This window comes from Lynx rufus, unplaced genomic scaffold, assembly GCF_022079265.1.
Source record: "Lynx rufus isolate CCGP_SWC_20201006 ecotype Redwood Valley unplaced genomic scaffold, mLynRuf1.p SCAF_9, whole genome shotgun sequence".
NCBI lineage: Eukaryota > Metazoa > Chordata > Mammalia > Carnivora > Felidae > Lynx > Lynx rufus.
This window is the reverse complement of record NW_025814897.1, coordinates 59,154,487-59,175,483: the sequence shown is the minus strand read 5'-3', so window position 1 is coordinate 59,175,483 and position 20,997 is coordinate 59,154,487. Positions and strand designations below refer to the sequence as shown.

Below are 20,997 nucleotides of genomic sequence, written 5' to 3'. Positions count from 1 at the left end.
AATCCTCTGGCGGTTTTCTGGGTTATTTAGGCAGGTGTAGGTGGAATCTAAGTGATCAGCAGGACGCGCGGTGAGCCCAGCGTCCTCCTACGCCGCCATCTTCCAAAAGCCTCCAGATATCTCCAAGGAGGCTTTACATTTTATGCAACTGAAATTTTGGGGCTTCTCCTATAGCATGCTGGCAAGGGTATTAATTACCATTTTTGAGTCACTGAGGTACAAGGATGACATAATAATCTTGAATTTCTGATGTACAACAGAACCTTATAGGATGACAATTTAAGAGAAAATGGTACCTATGAAAACGTGTTTATATAAATAATAATTGATTTTTTTGGTTTTGTTAATTCACTCTTGATACGAGGTACTCTGGCTTTCAAGTGTATATTCATATAAAAAAATATGTAATTAGTATCTTAGAGAAGGAATCATATAGTCTATAGTTCCTTCTTGCAGACCTTATACCAAACATGAACTACTAAAAATTTCCAGTATCTTTAACTTCTTACATTAACTTTCTCCTATTTGTGTCTCCTCAGTATGTCTCTTCACTGTCAAAAAAAAAGAGAACTACCCTCAACCCCCCAAAAAGGGAAAAATTTAAACATGCAAAAAGTAATTGTGCTCTGGAACAACATACGTCATGTACAGCTTCCAAAAAGATGGTATTTAAAATTCTCAGTTTCTTGGCAAGCTACTTTTAAAACAGGTATAAGTCAGATGCAGAATGTGTGTGTCTTTGTGACAAAAGGCATTTCAAAAAATTCAAATACCTAAATACCAGGTTAAGAAGACTGTTCTTAAAGTTTAATTTAAGAGCTATTGCTTTGTTTCAACTCCTGGATTTGTCAGGGGCTGCCAACAGCACCACATCTAGTACACACAGTGTGTTCATCATTGTATGTCTAGTATATCCATCAGTGCCTGGGGCACAGCAGATGTTTATTAAGTAATTGTTACACTAATAACTTAGTGAATTTGTGACACATTAACCAGTCAATAATTATTAAGTAATTGCTATATTCTTTAGAAAAGCACAGGCCATTTATATTTTTCAATTTCTATGTCTGGAAAAAGTTTCTTTAATCTATTACTGAGCACCACAGATGTTTTTATTGTAATCAGCAACACTGAATGGAAACATAATACAGAAAAGACTAGATAAAGTAGATTACCCAACAAGGGAGGGTAACACGTTGGTGGGAGTTAAAAATCAAACATGAAGGATATAATGGAATTTTAACCAGCTTTGTCCCTTTTGATTAGTTATTTATAATAAAGTAAGTAACTACTGAATGGAAAATTCAATGCAAATGATATGCAGGCAGAAGAAAGAAAAAGGTAATCTACAAAACCACTATTGTCAATTCCTCTGAAGGCTCTTGTAGTCAAATCTATCCAAAAATGTCATTAGGACAACCTGGTAAGTACTACCCCTGCAGTGAGTAATACACTCATGTATTTGCCATCTAATTTTAGCTGGACTGTTCTTCATATCTGATAGGTGAAAATCAAGTGGAAGATCATTGTAAGACAGCAGTAAGATTAACCGTATTTCACTGATATTCAAAACTGAGATACTGGATCTAGCATCATGGTTTTTAGCATATTCTGTATTTTTGGTAAGAAAATTATCTTTGAGAATGCAGACTTAAATACTGGTATTAGGAGAAACGAGTCATTCTGTTGTGGGAATCTCACTTCATATTTTTAGCTTTGAGCTAACAAACACAGGGCTGTTTAGCACACTCATGGAAATAACAGGTCATTCAGCCTAAATGCAGACTGTGTGACTGATACCTACTACTGCTACTACTGGGGGGTTTGGTGGAGCGATGGTACCAGACAGTGACACTATGGAGGGAGTCTGGAAACGGAAAATACAAGAGAGAACACACCCTTTGGAAAACTTCTGAGACCTGTCCTGTTCCACCAAAGCTCCAAAACTGACTTCACTCAGAGTACAGAGAAACAAATACCAGGAGAAACTCTTCTACACAAGCCAGTGTTTCTCAGACTAGGCAAGGGCCTGCCAATAGTAGTTGGCCAGCACACTGGGGTAGTGGTTTAGCCGTGACCCTGAATTCAGAGCAGAAAATGACTATTTATTGTACACCCTGCCCTCTTCACTATGGAGGCTGTGGATCATGTGCCAGGAACAAAGGCAAGTTAGGTTTACTGGGGCTTTTCTAGACCAGGCAGATGGCAAGCTTTTCTGGTTCAGATCACTTCTGTGGGGTTATGCCAAAAACATGCTCATACTCCCTATGTTTGCCTAAGCTGCCTCTCCCCTCACCTCCCCCTGCCCTCCAACCAACCACTGAAACATTTCCTCAAAACCTCTAGAGTCCTGAGGGGACATGTGAAAATCACTAGTTTAGATTAACCCTCAACCAATGAAAGAATTCCTTGTATAGAGTCCCTGACAGCACTTGCAGTGCTGCACCTCGTCCCAGGGGAATTTATTCTTTCCTTGGGCAGATCTGACTGTTAGGATTTCCCAATGTCAGCTTCAAATCTGCCTCCTTCCTACCTTCTTCTTTTGGTTCCAGTTATGCCTCTTAACATTGCATAGCACAAATCTTGTGCTATCTATCCCTTTTTCTCGAATTAAATATTATTCATCTGTCAACACCCATCTCAAATCCTACCTCTTCTGTGTTACCTGCCCTAACAACTTCTCCCAGGGGTCTCTGTGTCCTCTGGGTTCCTTAAGTATTATGTATACTTGTGTGGATCATTCCTTGGCATTTATGCTTTAAGGCCTTAGTTATCTTTGGCTCTCTTGAGGCCTTCCTAACAAGAACATATTCTCCTTGAGGCCTGGATAGTCTCAGTCTTTTTAAAATGTCTATTTCTACATCCCTTCAACATGTTGCATTGGGTAGATAACTATATACAAGTGTGCACAGGTCCTCCATGGACTGGTCCTAACCACAATTATTTTGCTTTCTTCCTACCACATTTCCTCACAAAAAAACCTCCACTCTAATCTAATCCAACTGCCAAATTATATCCTAGGTCTTCCTCCTTTGCAAATAACTTCTTTCTATCTCAACCTCTCTGCCTCTAGGTCAGAGAATATTACTCTAGGGTACATGAACTTCTGGAAACTGTGCACAAAAATGTGAATTTTTTTTTTTTTGTGGGAGAGATGTACAATCCTCAAAGGGTCCCAAGACCCCTTACCAAAAGATTAAAATCCATGGTTGTAATGTTTTTTGTTTTGTCTGCTCAACCAAGTCTCTTTTTTAGAAGATCAGCTTATGCTCCTGGACCAGTGAACCTTCTATATGGGGCAGGACTTTTCAAGGCTCTGAACATATATGTATCAATTTCTATGCCATTAATTTGACTGATTTATTTTGTACCTTGTGAAAACTATAAAATTAGTACCTTCACTGTGATATAATTCTTCTGTTATTTAATGTTTCATGATTGCAAACTCTTCAGATAGGTTCAGTGCCTTTTGTTACATGTATTACCTTGTATGAAGCAGGTACTCAAAAATAATACTCTGGACACACATAAAGATGTTGAATCATCTTCAAATTAATCAGTGTATAGAAACTGAATCCTAAAGGTATATATCATAGTCGTGACGTTGTTGGAGCTGGGCAAAATGCCACAGTTAGCTGCCACCTCACCTCTGCTTTACGAATGTTTTCTCTAGCTTCATCTATTTTCTGTTCCAACTCTGCTCGGCTTTGTTCTGATACTGCAACTCCATGACATTCCAGATCATCTAGTACCTATTAAAGAAAATAGGGAAATGATGACTATTTTTTTTTCTCTATTTTTTCTTAAGTGACTAGTGTATTTAGGTAATTTACTAGGTTTCAGTGACAAGTGGCCACGATTCCTTTTTTAACCTTTAATTTTTTCACTTATTTGTTAATTATAAAAAAACAAACCCTTGATATAATTACAAAATTGCAAAAGTAGCAGAAAGTCCCTTCGTCCCTTTCCCCTATGGCAACAGCTTATATAACTATACTACAATATAAAAACCAGGATATTGACATTGGTACAAGCTACAAACCTTATTTGGATTGCATGTTTTGATATACATACTTTCGATTTTTAAAAATTACATGAATATATTGTTATAAAACAACAACTAATATAAAATGGCACATCCCATCAATTTACATGTATTTTTCCAGACTATTGCTTGTGTATTTCTACATACTTGAAGTTTTGTTTAAAATGATCTGAAAAACAGATCTAAAATGAGATCTATCATCCCTTCAATGTGTCTAAGCAAACTGTTTATGATTGTACAAATAGACTGACTTCATTCTCTAATCCATAGATTCAATAGTTTAGCTGTACCATTTTTATTTACTCTTTTTCTACTGCTATTTGAGTTTTCGAATTTCCCAATATTATAAATAGTATTGTACAAACAACCTTGTTAATGACTCTTTGAACACATATAGGAATATTTATTTAAGATAAAAATACAGAAGTGAAAACTGTGTATTTTAATTTAAATAGACATTGCTGAGTTGCCCCCCAAAAATTATACCTCGTCTTTTACTAGTACTGTGTGAGAGCATATTTTTCTGTATCTTACCAACATTAAATACTGTCAATCTTTAAAATTTTTGCCAAGATGCTATATACACGAAGATCATCTCATTTCAATTTTAATTTCTCTAATAGACAGCATCATTTCATATGCTGGTCATCTGTATTTATTTCTATTTTTATAAATGGACAGTTCATAGACTCTATCATTCTTCTGTTTTTTTTTTTGTCTTTTTGTTACTTATTAAACATCTTTCTAGATATTAGTCCTTTATCTGTTATGTCAGACGTGCCAGAGGTGTCAGAGGTGCCTGGGTGGCTCAGTTGGTTAAGCATCTGACTCTTGGTTTCAGTTCATGTCATGATCTCACGGTTCATGGGTTCAAGTCCCGCATCAGGCTCCATGCTGCAGTGCGGAGATTCTCTGTACCGCCCCCCTCTCCTGCTTGAGCTCTCTCAAAATGAATAAATATTAAAAAACAAACACAAATGTCTCATTCTATTCCTTTTCTCGTAACTTTTTAAAGTTCTTTAGTTTTATAGAAATGTTTATTTTTTATGTGGTCACATTTATCGGTTTCTTCCTTTATGGGTTCTGGGTTTTGTGTCTTGCTTAAGAAGTCATCTGTAGGGGCGCCTGGGTGGCTCAGTCAGTTAAGTAATTGACTCCTGATTTTGGCTCAGGTCATGATCTTGTGATTTGTGAGATCAAGCCCTTGTATTGGGCTCCACACTGGCAGTGTGGAGCTTGCTTTGGGATTCTCTCTCTCCTTCTCTCTTTGCTCCTTCCCCATTCGTTCTCTCTCTCAAAATAAACACTAAAAAAAAGTCATCTGTAATATACCAAAAATATTCTATATTTTCCAGGTTTAATCATTTGTGTTTAGCACATGTCTCTTTAATTACTCTAAATTTATTCTGTATTACAGTGGAAGGGAGGAATCTAACTTTATATTTTTTCCCCAGATGCACAGACAATTGCTCTAATACTATTTACTGAATAAATCCTTCTCCCAAAGATTTGAAATGCCATGAACAATTTTATTATGAAAAATTTCAAATATAATCAAAAGTAAAGAGCCTAGTATGCTGAACTTCCAATATACTGATCATCAAGATTCAACAGTCAGCAAGATTTTTCTACATCTACATTGCTTAGTCTTTTTTTTCTTGGCTAGATTATTTTAAAGCAAATTTCAAACATCATGTCATTTCACTCCTACATGCCTTATTAGAAGTCTCTGAAAATATGAACTTTAAGAAAAAATAAAACTATAATACCATCAACAGACCTACTAAATGAGTCCTTTGGTAGCCTTACTATGCTGTTCATCATGAAATTTCTTTGGCTCTTCAAAATGACTTTTTTACGGTTGGTTGATTTCAATCAGTATCTAATGGTCCATACGCATACAGATCATTTTTTAAAATATATTTGTTAATTTCTGTATAATACCAGTTTTAATTACTATGGTCATTATTGTATTTCAGTATGTGCTAAGGCACGTAAGTCTCGTTGTTCTTGGCTATTCCTGCACATTAAAAAAAAATCCAGAAACATTTTTAGAGCCAGATTTTTAAATTCCTTTGAAAATATCTTTTTAGGGGTGCCTGGCTGGCTCAGTCAGTAGAGTGTGTGACTCTTGATCTTGGGGTTGTTAAGTTCAAGCCTCATGTTGGGTGTAGAGATTACTTAAAAATAAAATCGTTAGGGGCACCTGGGTGGCACAGTTGGTTAAGTGAGTCTTGATCTTGGCTCAGGTCAAAATCTCATGGTTCATGGGTTTGAGCCCCACATCGGGCTCTGTGCTAATGGTTTGGAGCCTGCTTGGGATTCTGTCTCTCTTTCTCTCTGCCCCTCCCCCACTTGTGTGTGCTCACTCTCTCTCAAATAAAACTTAAAAAAATTTTTTAAAAAGAATGTAAAATAATTACTAATTTAAAAAATAAAATCTTAAAAAAATCTTTTTTAGTGTTTATTTTTGAGAGAGTGAGTGAGCAAGAGAGAGAGAGACAGAGAGAGAGAGAGAGAGAGAGAGAGAGACAGAGAGAGCGCACTAGTGGAGAAGGGGCAGAGAGAGAGAGGGAGAAACAGAATCTGAAGCAGACTCCAGACTCTGAGCTGTCAGCACAGTGGCTGATGCAGGGCTTGAACTCACAAACTCTGAGATCATGACTTGAGCCAAAGTCAGAGGCTTACCCAACTGAGCCACCCAGGTGCCCCAATAAATAAAATCTTTTAAGAAATAAAAATATCTTTTTGGTTTCATTGGGATTGCATTGAAATTACAAATAAATACAAAAATCCACATTTTTTTGGCATCTCTCCACAATTACTCAGGTCATCTTTTATGTTCATTGGTTAAAAAAAATGTCTTCTTACAGGTCATGATATTTCCCTGGTTAATTCATCAGTATTTTACTGCTATGGTGAATTTTTTTTTTTCTAATTGCATTTTGTAATTTATTATTTCTAGTTACTAAGAAATCTAACGATTTCTGTGATAGTGTTAAATCTCTTCACCTTATTGAGCTCTTATTACGTCTGTGTGACAGTTGGGTCACATATTTTGGGGAGTCCACAATCACATCATCTATAAATAATGACAGGTGTACCTTTTCCTAATATTTAAACACTTTATTTTTCTTTCATTAATGTACTGACTAAATCTTATGACACTAAAAACTAGTGGTGATGATGGGTACTGTTTTCTTATTTTACCATTTTAGTAGGCAGAATGGCTTCCAAACATGTCCACACCCTAATTTCCTGAAACTGTTTATATGTAAAATATAATTTACACTTATATTAGCGTTATAGACCTTAAGATAGGGAGATTATTCTGGATTATCAAAGTGGCTCAATCTAATCATTATGAGACCTTATAAGCACAGAACTTTCTCCAGCTGGTATGAGAAAAGAGAGGGGCCAAAAACAAGTCAGGGAGATTCCAAGCATGGGAAGCGTTCAATGCATCATTGCTGACTCTGAGATGTATGAGCACATGTAGAAGGACCAGAGAGAGTAGCCTCTAGGAGCTAAGGGTAGCCCCTAACTGACAGCAAAGAAGCAGGGACCTCAGTCCTACAGTTATTAGGAACTAGATTGTGACAACAATCTGAATGAGCATGGAAGTGGGTCCTACTCCAGAGGATTTCGGCCTTGTTAGAGCCTGAGCAGTAAAATCAGCCAAGCCCACCCAGACTTCTGATCTACAGAACTGTGAGATGAGAAATTTGTACTGTTATTTTAAACTACTAAGTTTGTGGTAATTTGTTATGGCAGATATATAAAACTAATACAACCCCATCAAGTATAATGTTTGCAGTAAGTCTCAGGAAGATATCCTTTTTAGGATGAAAAGTTCTTTATCTGGCTGGCTGTGAATTTTGTTTTATTTTTTTTAATGTTTATTTATTTTTGAGAGAAAGAGACACAGAGCAAGTGGGGTAGGGAGAGAGAGAGAGGGAGACACAGAATCAACTTAACCAACTGAGCCACCCAGGCACCCCTTGAGACACAGAATCCAAAGCAGCTTCCAGGCTCTGAACTCTCAGCTGTCAGCTGGAAGCCACGGACCATGAGATCATGAGATCATGACCTAAGCTGAAGTCGGACGCTTAACTTACTGAGCCACCCAGATACCCCGGTTTTATTTTTGAATCATTAAGAGATAACAAGTTTTATAATATGCTTTTTTGGTAACTATAAAATAATCATAGAAATTTTCATCTTTACTGGATAAATGCAGTTTATTATACTGATAAATTTTCTAATGTTGAATCATCCTTGCACCCTAGTCATGTGCTTAAAACATGGCTAGATTCATTTTTATTAAAATTTATTTAACATTTTTACAAGTTTGTTACATCTTTGTTAAAAATCACTGGACTGGGGCGCCTGGGTGGCGCAGTCGGTTAAGCGTCCGACTTCAGCCAGGTCACGATCTCGCGGTCTGTGAGTTCGAGCCCTGCGTCAGGCTCTGGGCTGATGGCTCAGAGCCTGGAGCCTGTTTCCGATTCTGTGTCTCCCTCTCTCTCTGCCCCTTCCCCGTTCATGCTCTGTCTCTCTCTGTCCCAAAATAAATAAACGTTGAAAAAAAAAAATTAAAAAAAAAAATTAAAAAAAAAAATCACTGGACTATGTATGTGTGTGCCTATTTCTAGACTCTCTATTTTGTTCTATTCATCTGTAAGTCCTTTCTTTTTAAAAAAAAAAACCATTTATTTATTTTTATTATTTATTTACTTTTAAAAGAGAGAGGGCATAAGTGTACGAGGGGCTGAGAGAAACCAATGAGGGGCTGAAAGTGAGAGACAGGGGGAGGGAGAGACAATCTCACGCTGACAGTGCAGAGCCCGAAGTGGGGATTGAGCTCACAAATTGGAACATCATGACCTAAGCCGAAGTCAGGGGCTTAACTCACTGAGTCACCCAGGCGCCTCCTGTAAGTCTATTCTTACACCAATACTACCGTATCTTGATTTTTGTAGTTTTATATCTTGAAATGAGGTAGAGTAAGCCCTCCAATTTTCTTTTTTCTTTTCTTTTTTTTAATGTATGAAATTTATTGTCAAATTGGTTTCCATACAACACCCAGTGCTCATCCCAAAAGATGCCCTCCTCAATACCCATCACCCACCCTCCCCTCCCTCCCACCCCCCATCAACCCTCAGTTTGTTCTTTAAGAGTCTCTTATACTTTGGCTCTCTCCCACTCTAACCTCTTTTTTTTTTTCCCTTCCCCTCCCCCACGGGTTTCTGTTAAGTTTCTCAGGATCCACATAAGAGTGAAACCATATGGTATCTGTCTTTCTCTGTATGGCTTATTTCACTTAGCATCACACTCTCCAGTTCCATCCACGTTGCTACAAAGGGCCATATTTCATTCTTTCTCATTGCCACGTAGTACTCCATTGTGTATATAAACCACAATTTCTTTATCCATTCATCAGTTGATGGACATTTAGGCTCTTTCCACAATTTGGCTATTGTTGAGAGTGCTGCTATGAACATTGGGGTACAAGTGCCCCTATGCATCAGTACTCCTGTATCCCTTGGGTAAATTCCTAGCAGTGCTATTGCTGGGTCATAGGGTAGGTCTATTTTTAATTTTTTGAGGAACCTCCACACTGTTTACCAGAGTGGCTGCACCAGTTTGCATTCCCACCAACAGTGCAAGAGGGTTCCCATTTCTCCACATCCTCTCCAGCATCTATAGTCTCATGATTTGTTCATTTTGGCCACTCTGACTGGCGTGAGGTGATATCTGAGCGTGGTTTTGATTTGTATTTCCCTGATGAGGAGCGATGTTGAGCATCTTTTCATGTGCCTGTTGGCCATCTGGATGTCTTCTTTAGAGAAGTGTCTATTCATGTTTTCTGCCCATTTCTTCACTGGAGTATTTGTTTTTTGGGTGTGGAGTTTGGTGAGCTCTTTATAGATTTTGGATGCTAGCCGTTGGTCTGATATGTAATTTGCAAATATGTTTTCCCACTCTGTTGGTTGCCTTTTAGTTTTGTTGATTGTTTCCTTTGCTGTGCAGAAGCTTTTTATCTTGAGGAGGTCCCAATAGTTCATTTTTGCTTTTAATTCCCTTGCCCTTGGGGATGTGTCAAGGAAGAAATTGCTGCAGCTGAGGTCAGAGAGGTCTTTTCCTGCTTTCTCCTCTAGGGTTTTGATGGTTTCCTGTCTCACATTCAGGTCCTTTATCCATTTTGAGTTTATTTTTGTGAATGGTGTAAGAAAGTGGTGTAGTTTCATTCTTCTGCATGTTGCTGTCCAGTTCTCCCAGCACCATTTGTTAAAGAGACTGTCTTTTTTCCATTGGATATTCTTTCCTGCTTTGTCAAAGACTAGTTGGCCATATTTTGTGGGTCTAGTTCTGGGGTTTCTATTCTATTCCATTGGTCTGTGTGTCTGTTTTTGTGCCAATACCATGCTGTCTTGATGATGACAGCTTTGGAGTAGAGGCTAAAGTCTGGGATTGTGATGCCTCCTGCTTTGGTCTTCGTCTTCAAAATTCCTTTGGCTATTCGGGGCCTTTTGTGGTTCCATATGAATTTTAGGATTGCTTGTTCTAGCTTCGAGAGGAATGTTGGTGCAATTTTGATTGGGATTGCACTGAATGTGTAGATAGCTTTGGGTAGTATTGACATTTTAACAATATTTATTCTTCCAACCCATGAGCATGGAATGTTTTTCCATTTCTTTATATCTTCTTCAATTTCCTTCATAAGCTTTCTATAGTTTTCAGCACACAGATCTTTTACATCTTTGGTTAGATTTATTCCTAGGTATTTTATGCTTCTTGGTGCAATTGTGAATGGGATCAGTTTCTTTGTCTTTCTGCTGTTTCATTATTAGTGTATAAGAATGCAACTGATTTCTGTACATTGATTTTGTATCCTGCAACTTTGCTGAATTCATGTATCAGTTCTAGCAGACTTTTGGTGGAGTCTATCGGATTTTCCATGTATAATATCATGTCATCTGCAAAAAGTGAAAGCTTGACTTCATCTCTGCCAATTTTGATGCCTTTGATTTCCTTTTGTTGTCTGATTGCTGATGCTAGCACTTCCAACACTAGGTTAAACAACAGCGGTGAGAGTGGACATCCCTGTCGTGTTCCTGATCTCAGGGGGAAGCTCTCAGTTTTCCCCCCACTGAGGATGATATTGGCTGGGGGCTTTTCATAAATGGTTTTATGATGTTTAAGTATGTTCCTTCTATCCCGACTTTCTCGAGAGTTTTTATTAAGAAAGGATGCTGAATTTTGTCAAATGCTTTTTCTGCACTGATTGACAGGATCATATGGTTCTTATCTTTTCTTTTATTAATGTGTTGTATCACGTTGATTGATTTGCAAATGTTGAACAAGCCCTGCGGCCCAGGAATGAATCCCACTTCATCATGGTGAATAATTCTTTATATAAGCTGTTGACTCCGATTTGCTAGTATCTTATTGAGAAGTTTTGCATCCATATTCATCAGAGATATTGGCCTGTAGTTCTCTTTTTTTACTGGGTCTCTGTCTGGTTTAGGAATCAAAGTAATACTGGCTTCACAGAATGAGTCTGGAAGTTTTCCTTCCCCTTCTATTTCTTGGAATAGCTTGAGAAGGATAGGTATTATCTCTGCTTTAAATATCTGGTAGAATTCCCCAGGGAAGCCATCTGGTCCTGGACTCTTATTTGTTGGGAGATTTTTGATAACTGATTCAATTTCTTTGCTGGTTATGGGTCTGTTCAAGCTTTCTATTTCCTCCAGTTTGAATTTTGGAAGTGTGTGCGTGTTTAGGAATTTTTCCATTTCTTCCAGGTTGTCCAGTTTGTTGGCATATAATTTTTCATAGTATTCCCTGATAATTGCTTGTATTTCTGAGGGATTGGCTGTAATAATTCCATTTTCATTCATGATTTTATCTATTTGGGTCATCTCCCTTTTCTTTTCGAGAAGCCTGGCTAGAGATTTATCAATTTTGTTTATTTTTTCAAAAAACCAACTCTTGGTTTCATTGATCTGCTCTACAGTTTTTTTAGATTCTATATTGTTTATGCTCTGATCTTTATTATTTCTCTTCTTCTGCTGGGTTTGGGGTGTCTTTGTTGCTCTGCTTCTATTTCCTTTAGGTGTGCTGTTAGATTTTGTATTTGGGATTTTTCTTGTTTCTTGAGATAGGCCTGGATTGCAATGTATTTTCCTCTCAGGACTGCCTTCGCTGCGTCCCAAAGCGTTTGGATTGTTGTATTTTCATTTTCGTTTGTTTCCATATATTTTTGAATTTCTTCTCTCATTGCTTGGTGGACCCATTCATTCTTTAGTAGGGTGTTCTTTAACCTCAATGCTTTTGGAGGTTTTCCAGACTTTTTCCTGTGGTTGATTTCAAGCTTCACAGCATTGTGGTCCAAAAGTATGCATGACATGATCTCAATTCTTGTATACTTATGAAGGGCTGTTTTGTGTCCCAGTATGTGATCTATCTTGTAGAATGTTCCATGTGCACTCGAGAAGAAAGTATATTCTGTTGCTTTGGGATGCTGAGTTCTAAGTATATCTGTCAAGTCCATCTGATTCAATGTATCATTCAGGGCCCTTGTTTCTTTATTGACCATGTGTCTAGATGATCTATCCATTGTTGTAAATGGGGTATTAAAGTCCCCTGCAATTACCACATTCTTGTCAATAAGGTTGCTTATGTTTGTGAATAATTGTTTTATATATTTGGGGGCTCCCGTATTCGGCGCATAGACATTTATAATTGTTAGTTCTTCTTGATGGATAGATCCTGTAATTATTATATAATGCCCTTCTTCATCTCTTGTTACAGCCTTTAATTTAAAGTCTAGTTTGTCTGATATAAGTATGGCTACTCCAGCTTTCTTTTGACTTCCAGTAGCATGATAAATAGTTCTCCATCCCCTCACTTTCAATCTGAAAGTGTCCTCAGGTCTAACATGAGTCTCTTGCAGACAGCAAATAGATGGGTCTTGTTTTTTTTATCCATTCTGATACCCTATGTCTTTTGGTTTGTGCATTTAGTCCATTTACATTCAGTGTTATTATAGAAAGATATGGGTTCAGAGTCATTGTGATGTCTGTAGGTTTCATGCTAGTAGCGATGTCTCTGGTACTTTGTCTCACAGGACCCCCCTTAGGATCTCTTGTAGGGCTGGTTTAGTGGTGATGAATTCCTTCAGTTTTTGTTTGTTTGGGAAGATCTTTATCTCTCCTTCTATTCTAAATGACAGATTTGCTGGATAGAGGATTCTCCGCTGCATATTTTTTCTGTTTATCACATTGAAGATTTCCTGCCATTCCTTTCTGGCCTGCCAAGTTTCAGTAGAGAGATCCGTCACGAGTCTTATCGGTCTCCCTTTATATGTTAGAGCACGTTTATCCTACGCTGCTTTCAGAATTTTCTCTTTGTCCTTGTATTTTGCCAGTTTCACTAGGATAGGTCGTGCAGAAGATCGATTCAAGTTACGTCTGAAGGGAGTTCTCTGTGCCTCTTGGATTTCAATGCCTTTTTCCTTCCCCAGATCAGGGAAGTTCTCAGCTATTATTTCTTCAAGTACACTTCCAGCACCTTTCCCTCTCTCTTCCTCCTCTGGGATACCAATTATGCGTAGATTATTTCTCTTTAGTGCATCACTTAGTCTCTAATTTTCCCCTCATACTCCTGGATTTTTTTTATCTTTTTCTCAGCTTCTTCTTTTTCCATAATTTTATCTTCTAGTTCACCTATTCTCTCCTCTGCCTCTTCAATCTGAGCTGTGGTCGTCTCCATTTTATTTTGCAGCTCATTAATAGCATTTTTTAGCTCCTCCTGGCTGTTCCTTAGTCCCTTGATCTCTGTAGCAATAGATTCTCTGCTGTCCTTTATACTGTTTTCAAGCCCAGCTATTAATTTTATGACTATTATTCTAAATTCACTTTCTGTTATATTGTTTAAATCGCTTTTGATCAGTTTGTTAGCTGTCGTTATTTCCTGGAGGTTTTTTTGAGGGGAATTCTTCCGTTTCGTCATTTTGGATAGTCCCTGGAGTGGTGCGGAACTGCAGGGCACTTCTCCTGTGCTGTCTTGAATAACTTGCGCTGGTGGGCAGAGCCACAGTCAGACCTGATGTCTGCCCCAGCCCACTGCTGGGGCCACAGTCAGACTGGTGTGTACCTTCTCTTCCCTCTCCTAGGGGCGGGCTTCACTGTGGGGTGGCGTGGCCCGTCTGGGCTACTTGCACAGTGCCAGGCTTGTGGTGCTGGGGATCTGGTGTATTAGCTGGGGTGGATCAGCAAGGTGCACAGAGGCAGGAGGGGCAGGCTCAGCTTGCTTTTCCTTCAGTGATCCACTTCAGGAGGGGCCCTGCGGCACTGGGAGGGAGTCAGACTTGCCGCCGGAGGCATGGATCCGCAGAAGCACAGTGTTGGGTGTTTGCGCAGTGCAAGTAAGTTCCCTGGCAGGAACTGGTTCCCTTTGGGATTTTGGCTGGGGGATGGGCGAGGGAGATGGCACTGGTGAGTGCCTTTGTTTCCCGCCAAGCTGAGCTCTGTGGTCCGGGGCTCAACAACTCTCCCTCCCGTTGTCCTCCAGCCCTCCCACTCTCGGAGCAGAGCTGTTAGCTTATAACCTTCCAGATGTCAAGTCCCGCTCGCTGTCGGAACACACTCCGTCCAGCCCCTCTGCTTTTGCAAACTAGACTCGGGGGCTCTGATTTGCCAGAGGGCTGCCCCCCGCCCCGGCTCCCTCCTGCCAGTCCGTGGAGCGCGCTCTGCATCGCCGCCCTTCCTACCCTCTTCCGTGGGCCTCTCGTCTGCGCTTGGCTCCGGTGACTCCGTCCTGCTAGTCTTCTGGCGGTTTTCTGGGTTATTTAAGCAGGTGTAGGTGGAATCTAAGTGATCAGCAGGACGCAGTGAGCCCAGCGTCCTCCTACATCGCCATGTTTCACTCTGGAAAGGCTTGTTCTTATTTTTCAAATTGCTTTGGCTATTCTAGATCATTTGCTTTTCCATGTATGCTTTAGAAGCATTTTGTCCATTTCTATAAAAATCCCTGCTGGATGTTTGACTTGGATTGCACTGAATATATGGATTAATTTGGAGATAGCTGTTATTTTAAAAATATTGAGACCTCTACAAATGAACAAAGAAAAAAAGAGATAAACCAAAAAACAGACTCTTAAATATAGAGAACTGGTGGTTACCAGAAAGGAGGTAGCTGGGAAGATGGGTGAAATAGGTTAGGGGATTAAGAGTACACTTACCATACTGAGCACTGAGTAATGTATGGAACTGTTGAATCACTATATTGTACACCTGAAACTAACATAACATTGTATGTTACCTATACTGGAATTAAAATAAAAAAAAAACTTGAGTTCCCCATGTTAAAAAAATAAAAATAAAATGAAAATATTGATACTTCTTTTCCATTAGTCTGTATGTCTGTCATGCCAATACTACAATGTTTTGACTACTTTATATTTAATACTTTGAATAGCTTTGTAGTAAATTTTTTAATGTTTATTTATTTTGAGAGAACAAGAGAGCGAGCAGGGAAGGGGCAGAGAGAGGGAGTGAGAGAATCCCAAGCAGGCTCCACACTGGCAGCACAGAGCTTGATGTGGGGCTCGAACTCATGAACCAGGAGATCATGACCTGAGCCAAAACCAGGAGTCAGACACTTAACTGACTGAGCCGCCCAGGCACCCTTTTGTAATAAGTTTTAAGGTCAGGGAGTAGGAGACTTTCAACCTTGTTCTTTTTCAAGACTGTTTTGGCTACCTGGGGTTCCTTGAGATTCCATATGAATTTTAGGATGGGTTTTTCTATTCCTGCAAAAAAATACCGTTGGAATTTTGATAGGGATTGCACTGAATCTGTAGATCATTTTGGGTGGTACTGTCATCTTAACATTATCTTCCATTCCATAAACACAGGATGTCTTTCCATTTACTTATATCTTATTTAACTACTTTCATCAATGACTTACAGTTTTAAGTGTACAAGTCATTTGCCTCTGTGGTTTATTCCTAAGTATTTTATTCTTTTTGATGGTACTGTAAATGGAATTATTTTCTTAATTTCCTTTTTGGATTGTATATTGTTAGTGTATAAAACATAATTCATTTTTGTGTAATTTTGCACTTTGCTGAATTTGTTTACTAGTTCTAATAGGTGTGTGTGAGTATAAGATCATTTCATTTGTGAACAGAGATCATTTTACTTCTTTCTTCTCAATTTGGATCCCTAAAAGGCTGTGAAGGCTGTGGCTAGGACTTCTAGTTCTATAAAGAATAGAAGTGGCAAAAAGGGCATCCTTGTGTTGTTTCTGATCCTAAAGGGGACATTTCCAGTTTTATACCATTTAATATCACTGCTTTTTAACAAATTGATTATGAAACGCTTTGGTGTGATCTTTGTGTTTTACCTTCCTGGGGTTTGTTGGGCTCCTTGCATTTATGGGTTTACAGTTTTTTATTAAACTTGGATAGTTTTAGCTATAATTTTTCAAATATTTTTTCTGACTCTTTCTTCTGTGTCTCCAAATATATCTTTAACTCCCAAAACATAATAGATCACATATTATTCTGGAGAGATTAATGATGCTCTTTTCATTTTTATAAAGTCTTTATTTCACTCTCTGTGCTTCAGATTAGATAGTTTCTGTTGCTATATATACTTTTAAGCTCGTTTTTTTGGTGCCATCCAATCTACTGAATTTTTCATTTCAAATATTGTATTTTCAGCTTTAGAAGTTCCATTTGGTTCTTTTTTTTAATGTTTATTTATTTATCTTTTTTAACGTTTATTTATTTTTGAGACAGAGAGAGACAAAGCATGAACGGGGGAGGGTCAGAGAGAGGGAGACACAGAATCTGCAACAGGCTCCAGGCTCTGAGCCATCAGCCCAGAGCCTGACATGGGGCTCGAACTCACGGACCGTGAGATCATGACCTGGGCTGAAGTCGGCCACCCAACCGACTGAGCCACCCAGGCGCCCCAATGTTTATTTATTTTTGAGAGAGGAAGGCAGAGAGACAGGGAGACAGAGAATCCCAAGCAGGCTCCACACTGTCAGTGCAGAGCCTGATGCGGGGCTCAAACTCACAAACTGTGAGATCATGACCTGAGCTGAAATCAAGAGTCAGACACTTAACCAACTGAGCCACAGGTGCCCCCCACCCTCCCATTTGGTTCTTTTGTATATCTTCCTTTTCTTTCTTCAATATGTTCATGTTTGTTTTCTTTTAAATTCTTGAACTTACTTACTGTTCTAAAGTCCTTATTTGCTAATTCCATCATCTCTAGCATTTATCGATCTGCTTTAATTGATTTTTCTTTTGGTCATGGATCATATTCTTCTTGCATTTTTTAATATCTAGTAAATTTGATTCTTTAAAAAAATTTTTTTTAAGTTTATTTATTTTGAGAGTGAGAGACAGAGAGAGCGAGCAGGGGAAGGGCAGAGAGGGAGGGAGAGAAAGAGAATCCCAGGCAGGCTCCACACTGTCAGTGAGGAGCCCAATGCAGCACTTCAACTCACAAACTGTGAGATCATGACCTGAGCTGAAACCAAGAGCCTGATACTTAACCGACTGAGCCACCCAGGTGCCCCAAATTTAAATTTTTTGTTTAAATTAATTTTTTTTAATTTTTAGAGAGGGAGAGCAGGTGGGGGGGGAGAGGGGGAGAGAGAGAGGGGGAGAGAGAGAGGGGGGAGAGAGAGAGAGAGAGAGAGAGAGAGAGAGAGAGAGAGAGAGAGAGAGAATGAATCTCCAGGGCTCCACGTTCAGTGCAAAGCCCGATGCAGGGTTCGATCCCATGGCCCTGGGGTCATGACCTGAGCTGTAATCAAGAATTGGATGCTCAACTCAATGAGCCACATAGGTATCCTGCAAATTTTACTCTTGACATAATAAATACTATGTTGTTAAATGTTGGATTTTGTTTCCTTCCTTTGAAGAGATTTTTTTTTCTGGCAGGCAAATAAATTACTTGTGGATTAGCTTGATCTTTCTGAAGCTTGTTTTAAAGCTCTGTTAGGTTAATTCTAAAATAGCCTTATTCTAGGACTAATTTACCCCTGGAACCAATGTATGATCCTTCTGTAGTCTCTTGAATGCCCCAAATGATCCATGAATAGTCAACTAAGAGCAGCCTCAACCTTGGCTAGGAACAACCTGAATGTGTCCTAGCCCTATGTGATCTCTGGGAATCGTTCAGTTTATCTCCACTGTCATTCTCTACCCAGTATTGTAGAATTTCACCATATGCTTATGTGGTTTAGTATTCAACAGATTGAAGGGGAGACCTACGTACATGTTTGGAATTCTTTCTTTGCATCTCCATGTTGTCTGGTACTTTGCCCTGAAATTCATGCCACATCAGCTCCTTGAACTCTGATTTCTGTCATCTCAACTCAGTGAGTCTGTGGTGCCCTGCTTAAGTTCTCCCTCCCTACACTGCAATATAGAAAGGGCCTTTAGGCAGAAAGCTTGAGAAGTCATACGGCCAAGTTCAGTGTTATTTTTTTCTCTCAGGTTTCACACTCCTGTTATTCCCTGTTGTACAGTGTCTGAAAACATTTGTTTCATATATTTAGACTAGTTTTATAGCTGTTTATGAAGGAGGGTAAGTGTGTGATCCCAGGTAATTTATCATGGCCCAAAACAGAACCCCTTAACTTTATTGCTTAAATTATACCTTACAAGATTAAAGCCTATCATAGGTCATACTACAAAGAAATGGAAAAGTTGTTGAAATCTGCCTGTCTCTATCTCCTAGCAGAAAGACACAACATGCCTTGACATCAGAGAGAGGAAGCAGATTTATTTTTAATATCTAAACATTTACTTTCAAATATAGTAAGGCATTTTAATGTAAGTCTCTTTACGTGTTTTACATTTTGACGTACAAAGCTGCAGTAATTAATCACTATTTATTGGATATATGGTAGACAGATAACTTGTCTCTCTAGTCCACAAATTCTTTGACAGAGATATACTGTGTTACAGGCAAAAAGCCTTATCTGTCTATGGATCTCAGTTAGATGACCAGATTCTAAAATTCAAACTGGAGTCTGATGCCAGGCTTTGGGGGATTTGGGTAAAAAGGGGAATTTTATTTTGCATGCAAGTGGGATGTGAACTGTTATACCCAGAAAGCAGACTGTGGCTATTTTCAAAAAAAGTTACAATATTTCCCATTCCACATGTTCTTACAGAACCTTGCTGTTTCCCTACCAAGAAGTGGAGTTTATGTTCTCTCTCCTTGAACTTGGACAACAGGCCTTTGTGACTGCCTCAGTTAACAAAAATATGACACAAGTAGTATCATGTTATTTCTGAGGCTCGGCCAGAAAAGATAACATAGCTCCTACCTGGCTCACTCTTGGGACTCACACCTTTGAGGCCCTGTGCTACCATGTAAGAAATACAGCTAATCTAAAGCCACTGTGCTGGAGAGACTGAGATGCATGAGGAGCTCTACCAGTTCCAGCTCCCAGCTGTTCAAGTCTTCCTGTTCCAAGACCAGATATGTCAGTGGGCAAGTCTGTGAGGTGACTTCTGCAGTGGTCACTATCTGATTGCAACCACGTGGGAGACTCCCAAGTGAGAAGTGGCAAGCTAAGTCCATCCAATCCCCAGAGTGCTAAGAGACAAGTGAAATATGCTCTTTTTGTGGCATTAAGTTTTAGGTCATTTGTTTTACAGCATTAGATGAGTGGAACACTGAATGTGGGATGCCTGTGGGATGTCCAAGCAGGTGAGAGGATATATGAATACACAGAAGAAAGGCCCAATGTTGAAGATACTAATTTATGATTTGTTGGTAAGCAAAACCATGGCACTGGTTGAGACTGCCAGTTAAGGGACTAAAGAATAAGAAAAGATAGCCTAGTACAGAAACCCAAGGAATTTAAATATTTAAATGTGGGGTGGAGAAAGAAGAACTTAGGAATTGCCACAGAGGCAGAAGGAAAACCAGGACAATGTTAAGACAGGGATAACTAGAGAAGAGAGTGTTTCAACACAAAGGGAGCTGTCAATTGTGATGAAACTGCCAACAGGTTTTAAGAAATAAAAGTGTCTATTTTGGATTTTGCAACATAGACATCATTGGTGATTTGGGCAAGTGCAGTCTGTATGGAGTGCAGGGAGAGGAAAGAAGGAAAAATCCAAATGTTATGGGTGAGAGATTAGGAAATACAGATATTAAATATGGAAAATTCTTTTAATATGTTGGATATGAAGATAAAGACAAAAATTATAAAGGGAAATTAGAAAAAAAATTTACTACACCTAAAGTAATTTCTTTGTGCTTAGAATTTAGTCTTGAAGATACATTTTTTTTTTTGGTGTTTAATTTTAATTTTTTAATTTAATTTAAATTTTTTATTAAGTAAACTCTATGTCCAACATGGGGCTCGAACTCATGACCCTGAGATCAAGAGTCACATGCTTTATTGACTGAGCCAGCTAGGCACCCCTTGAAGACACATTTTCATGGAATCTACAATTAAGACTTCAAAAAACTTGTCTAGGGAATTAAAACCTTAATTCAACACAGGCATATCTCTTCCACTACCTGAAACACGGTAACACTATCACTAGGCTTTCTTAGGCAATTCTATGGCAAAAAAATAAATTACTATGCTGCTGCTTGAAGGGCTTAAGGAATTTTTTTTTTATTGTAACTTATTTATGTATGTATGTATGTCTATTTATTTATTTTGGGAGAGACAAAGTGAGAGAGGGAAGGGGGAGAGAGGGAGAAAGTGAGAATCCCAAGCAGGCTCTGCACTGTCAGTGCAAGCCTGATGTGGGGCTTGATCTCAGGAACTGTGAAATCATGACCTATACCGAAATCAAGAATCTGATGCTTAACTGACTGAGGCACCCAGGCGCCCCAGGCTTAAGGAATTTCCAAGCTAAGCAGATAGCTGAGAGCATACAGCTGAATGGT

At 38.8% G+C, this 20,997-nt stretch overlaps 1 protein-coding gene across 2 annotated transcripts in view; it reads right to left on the bottom strand.

Annotated features, from left to right (window-relative positions):
* Nucleotides 1-20,997, bottom strand: part of FCHSD2 (FCH and double SH3 domains 2) — a 310,129-nt gene that overhangs the window by 39,397 nt on the left and 249,735 nt on the right. For both annotated transcript variants that reach the window (XM_047072457.1, XM_047072456.1), the window contains one exon: nucleotides 3,648-3,752. In XM_047072457.1, coding sequence (XP_046928413.1) covers nucleotides 3,648-3,752 — 105 coding nt within the window. The remainder of the gene's footprint in view (nucleotides 1-3,647; nucleotides 3,753-20,997) is intronic.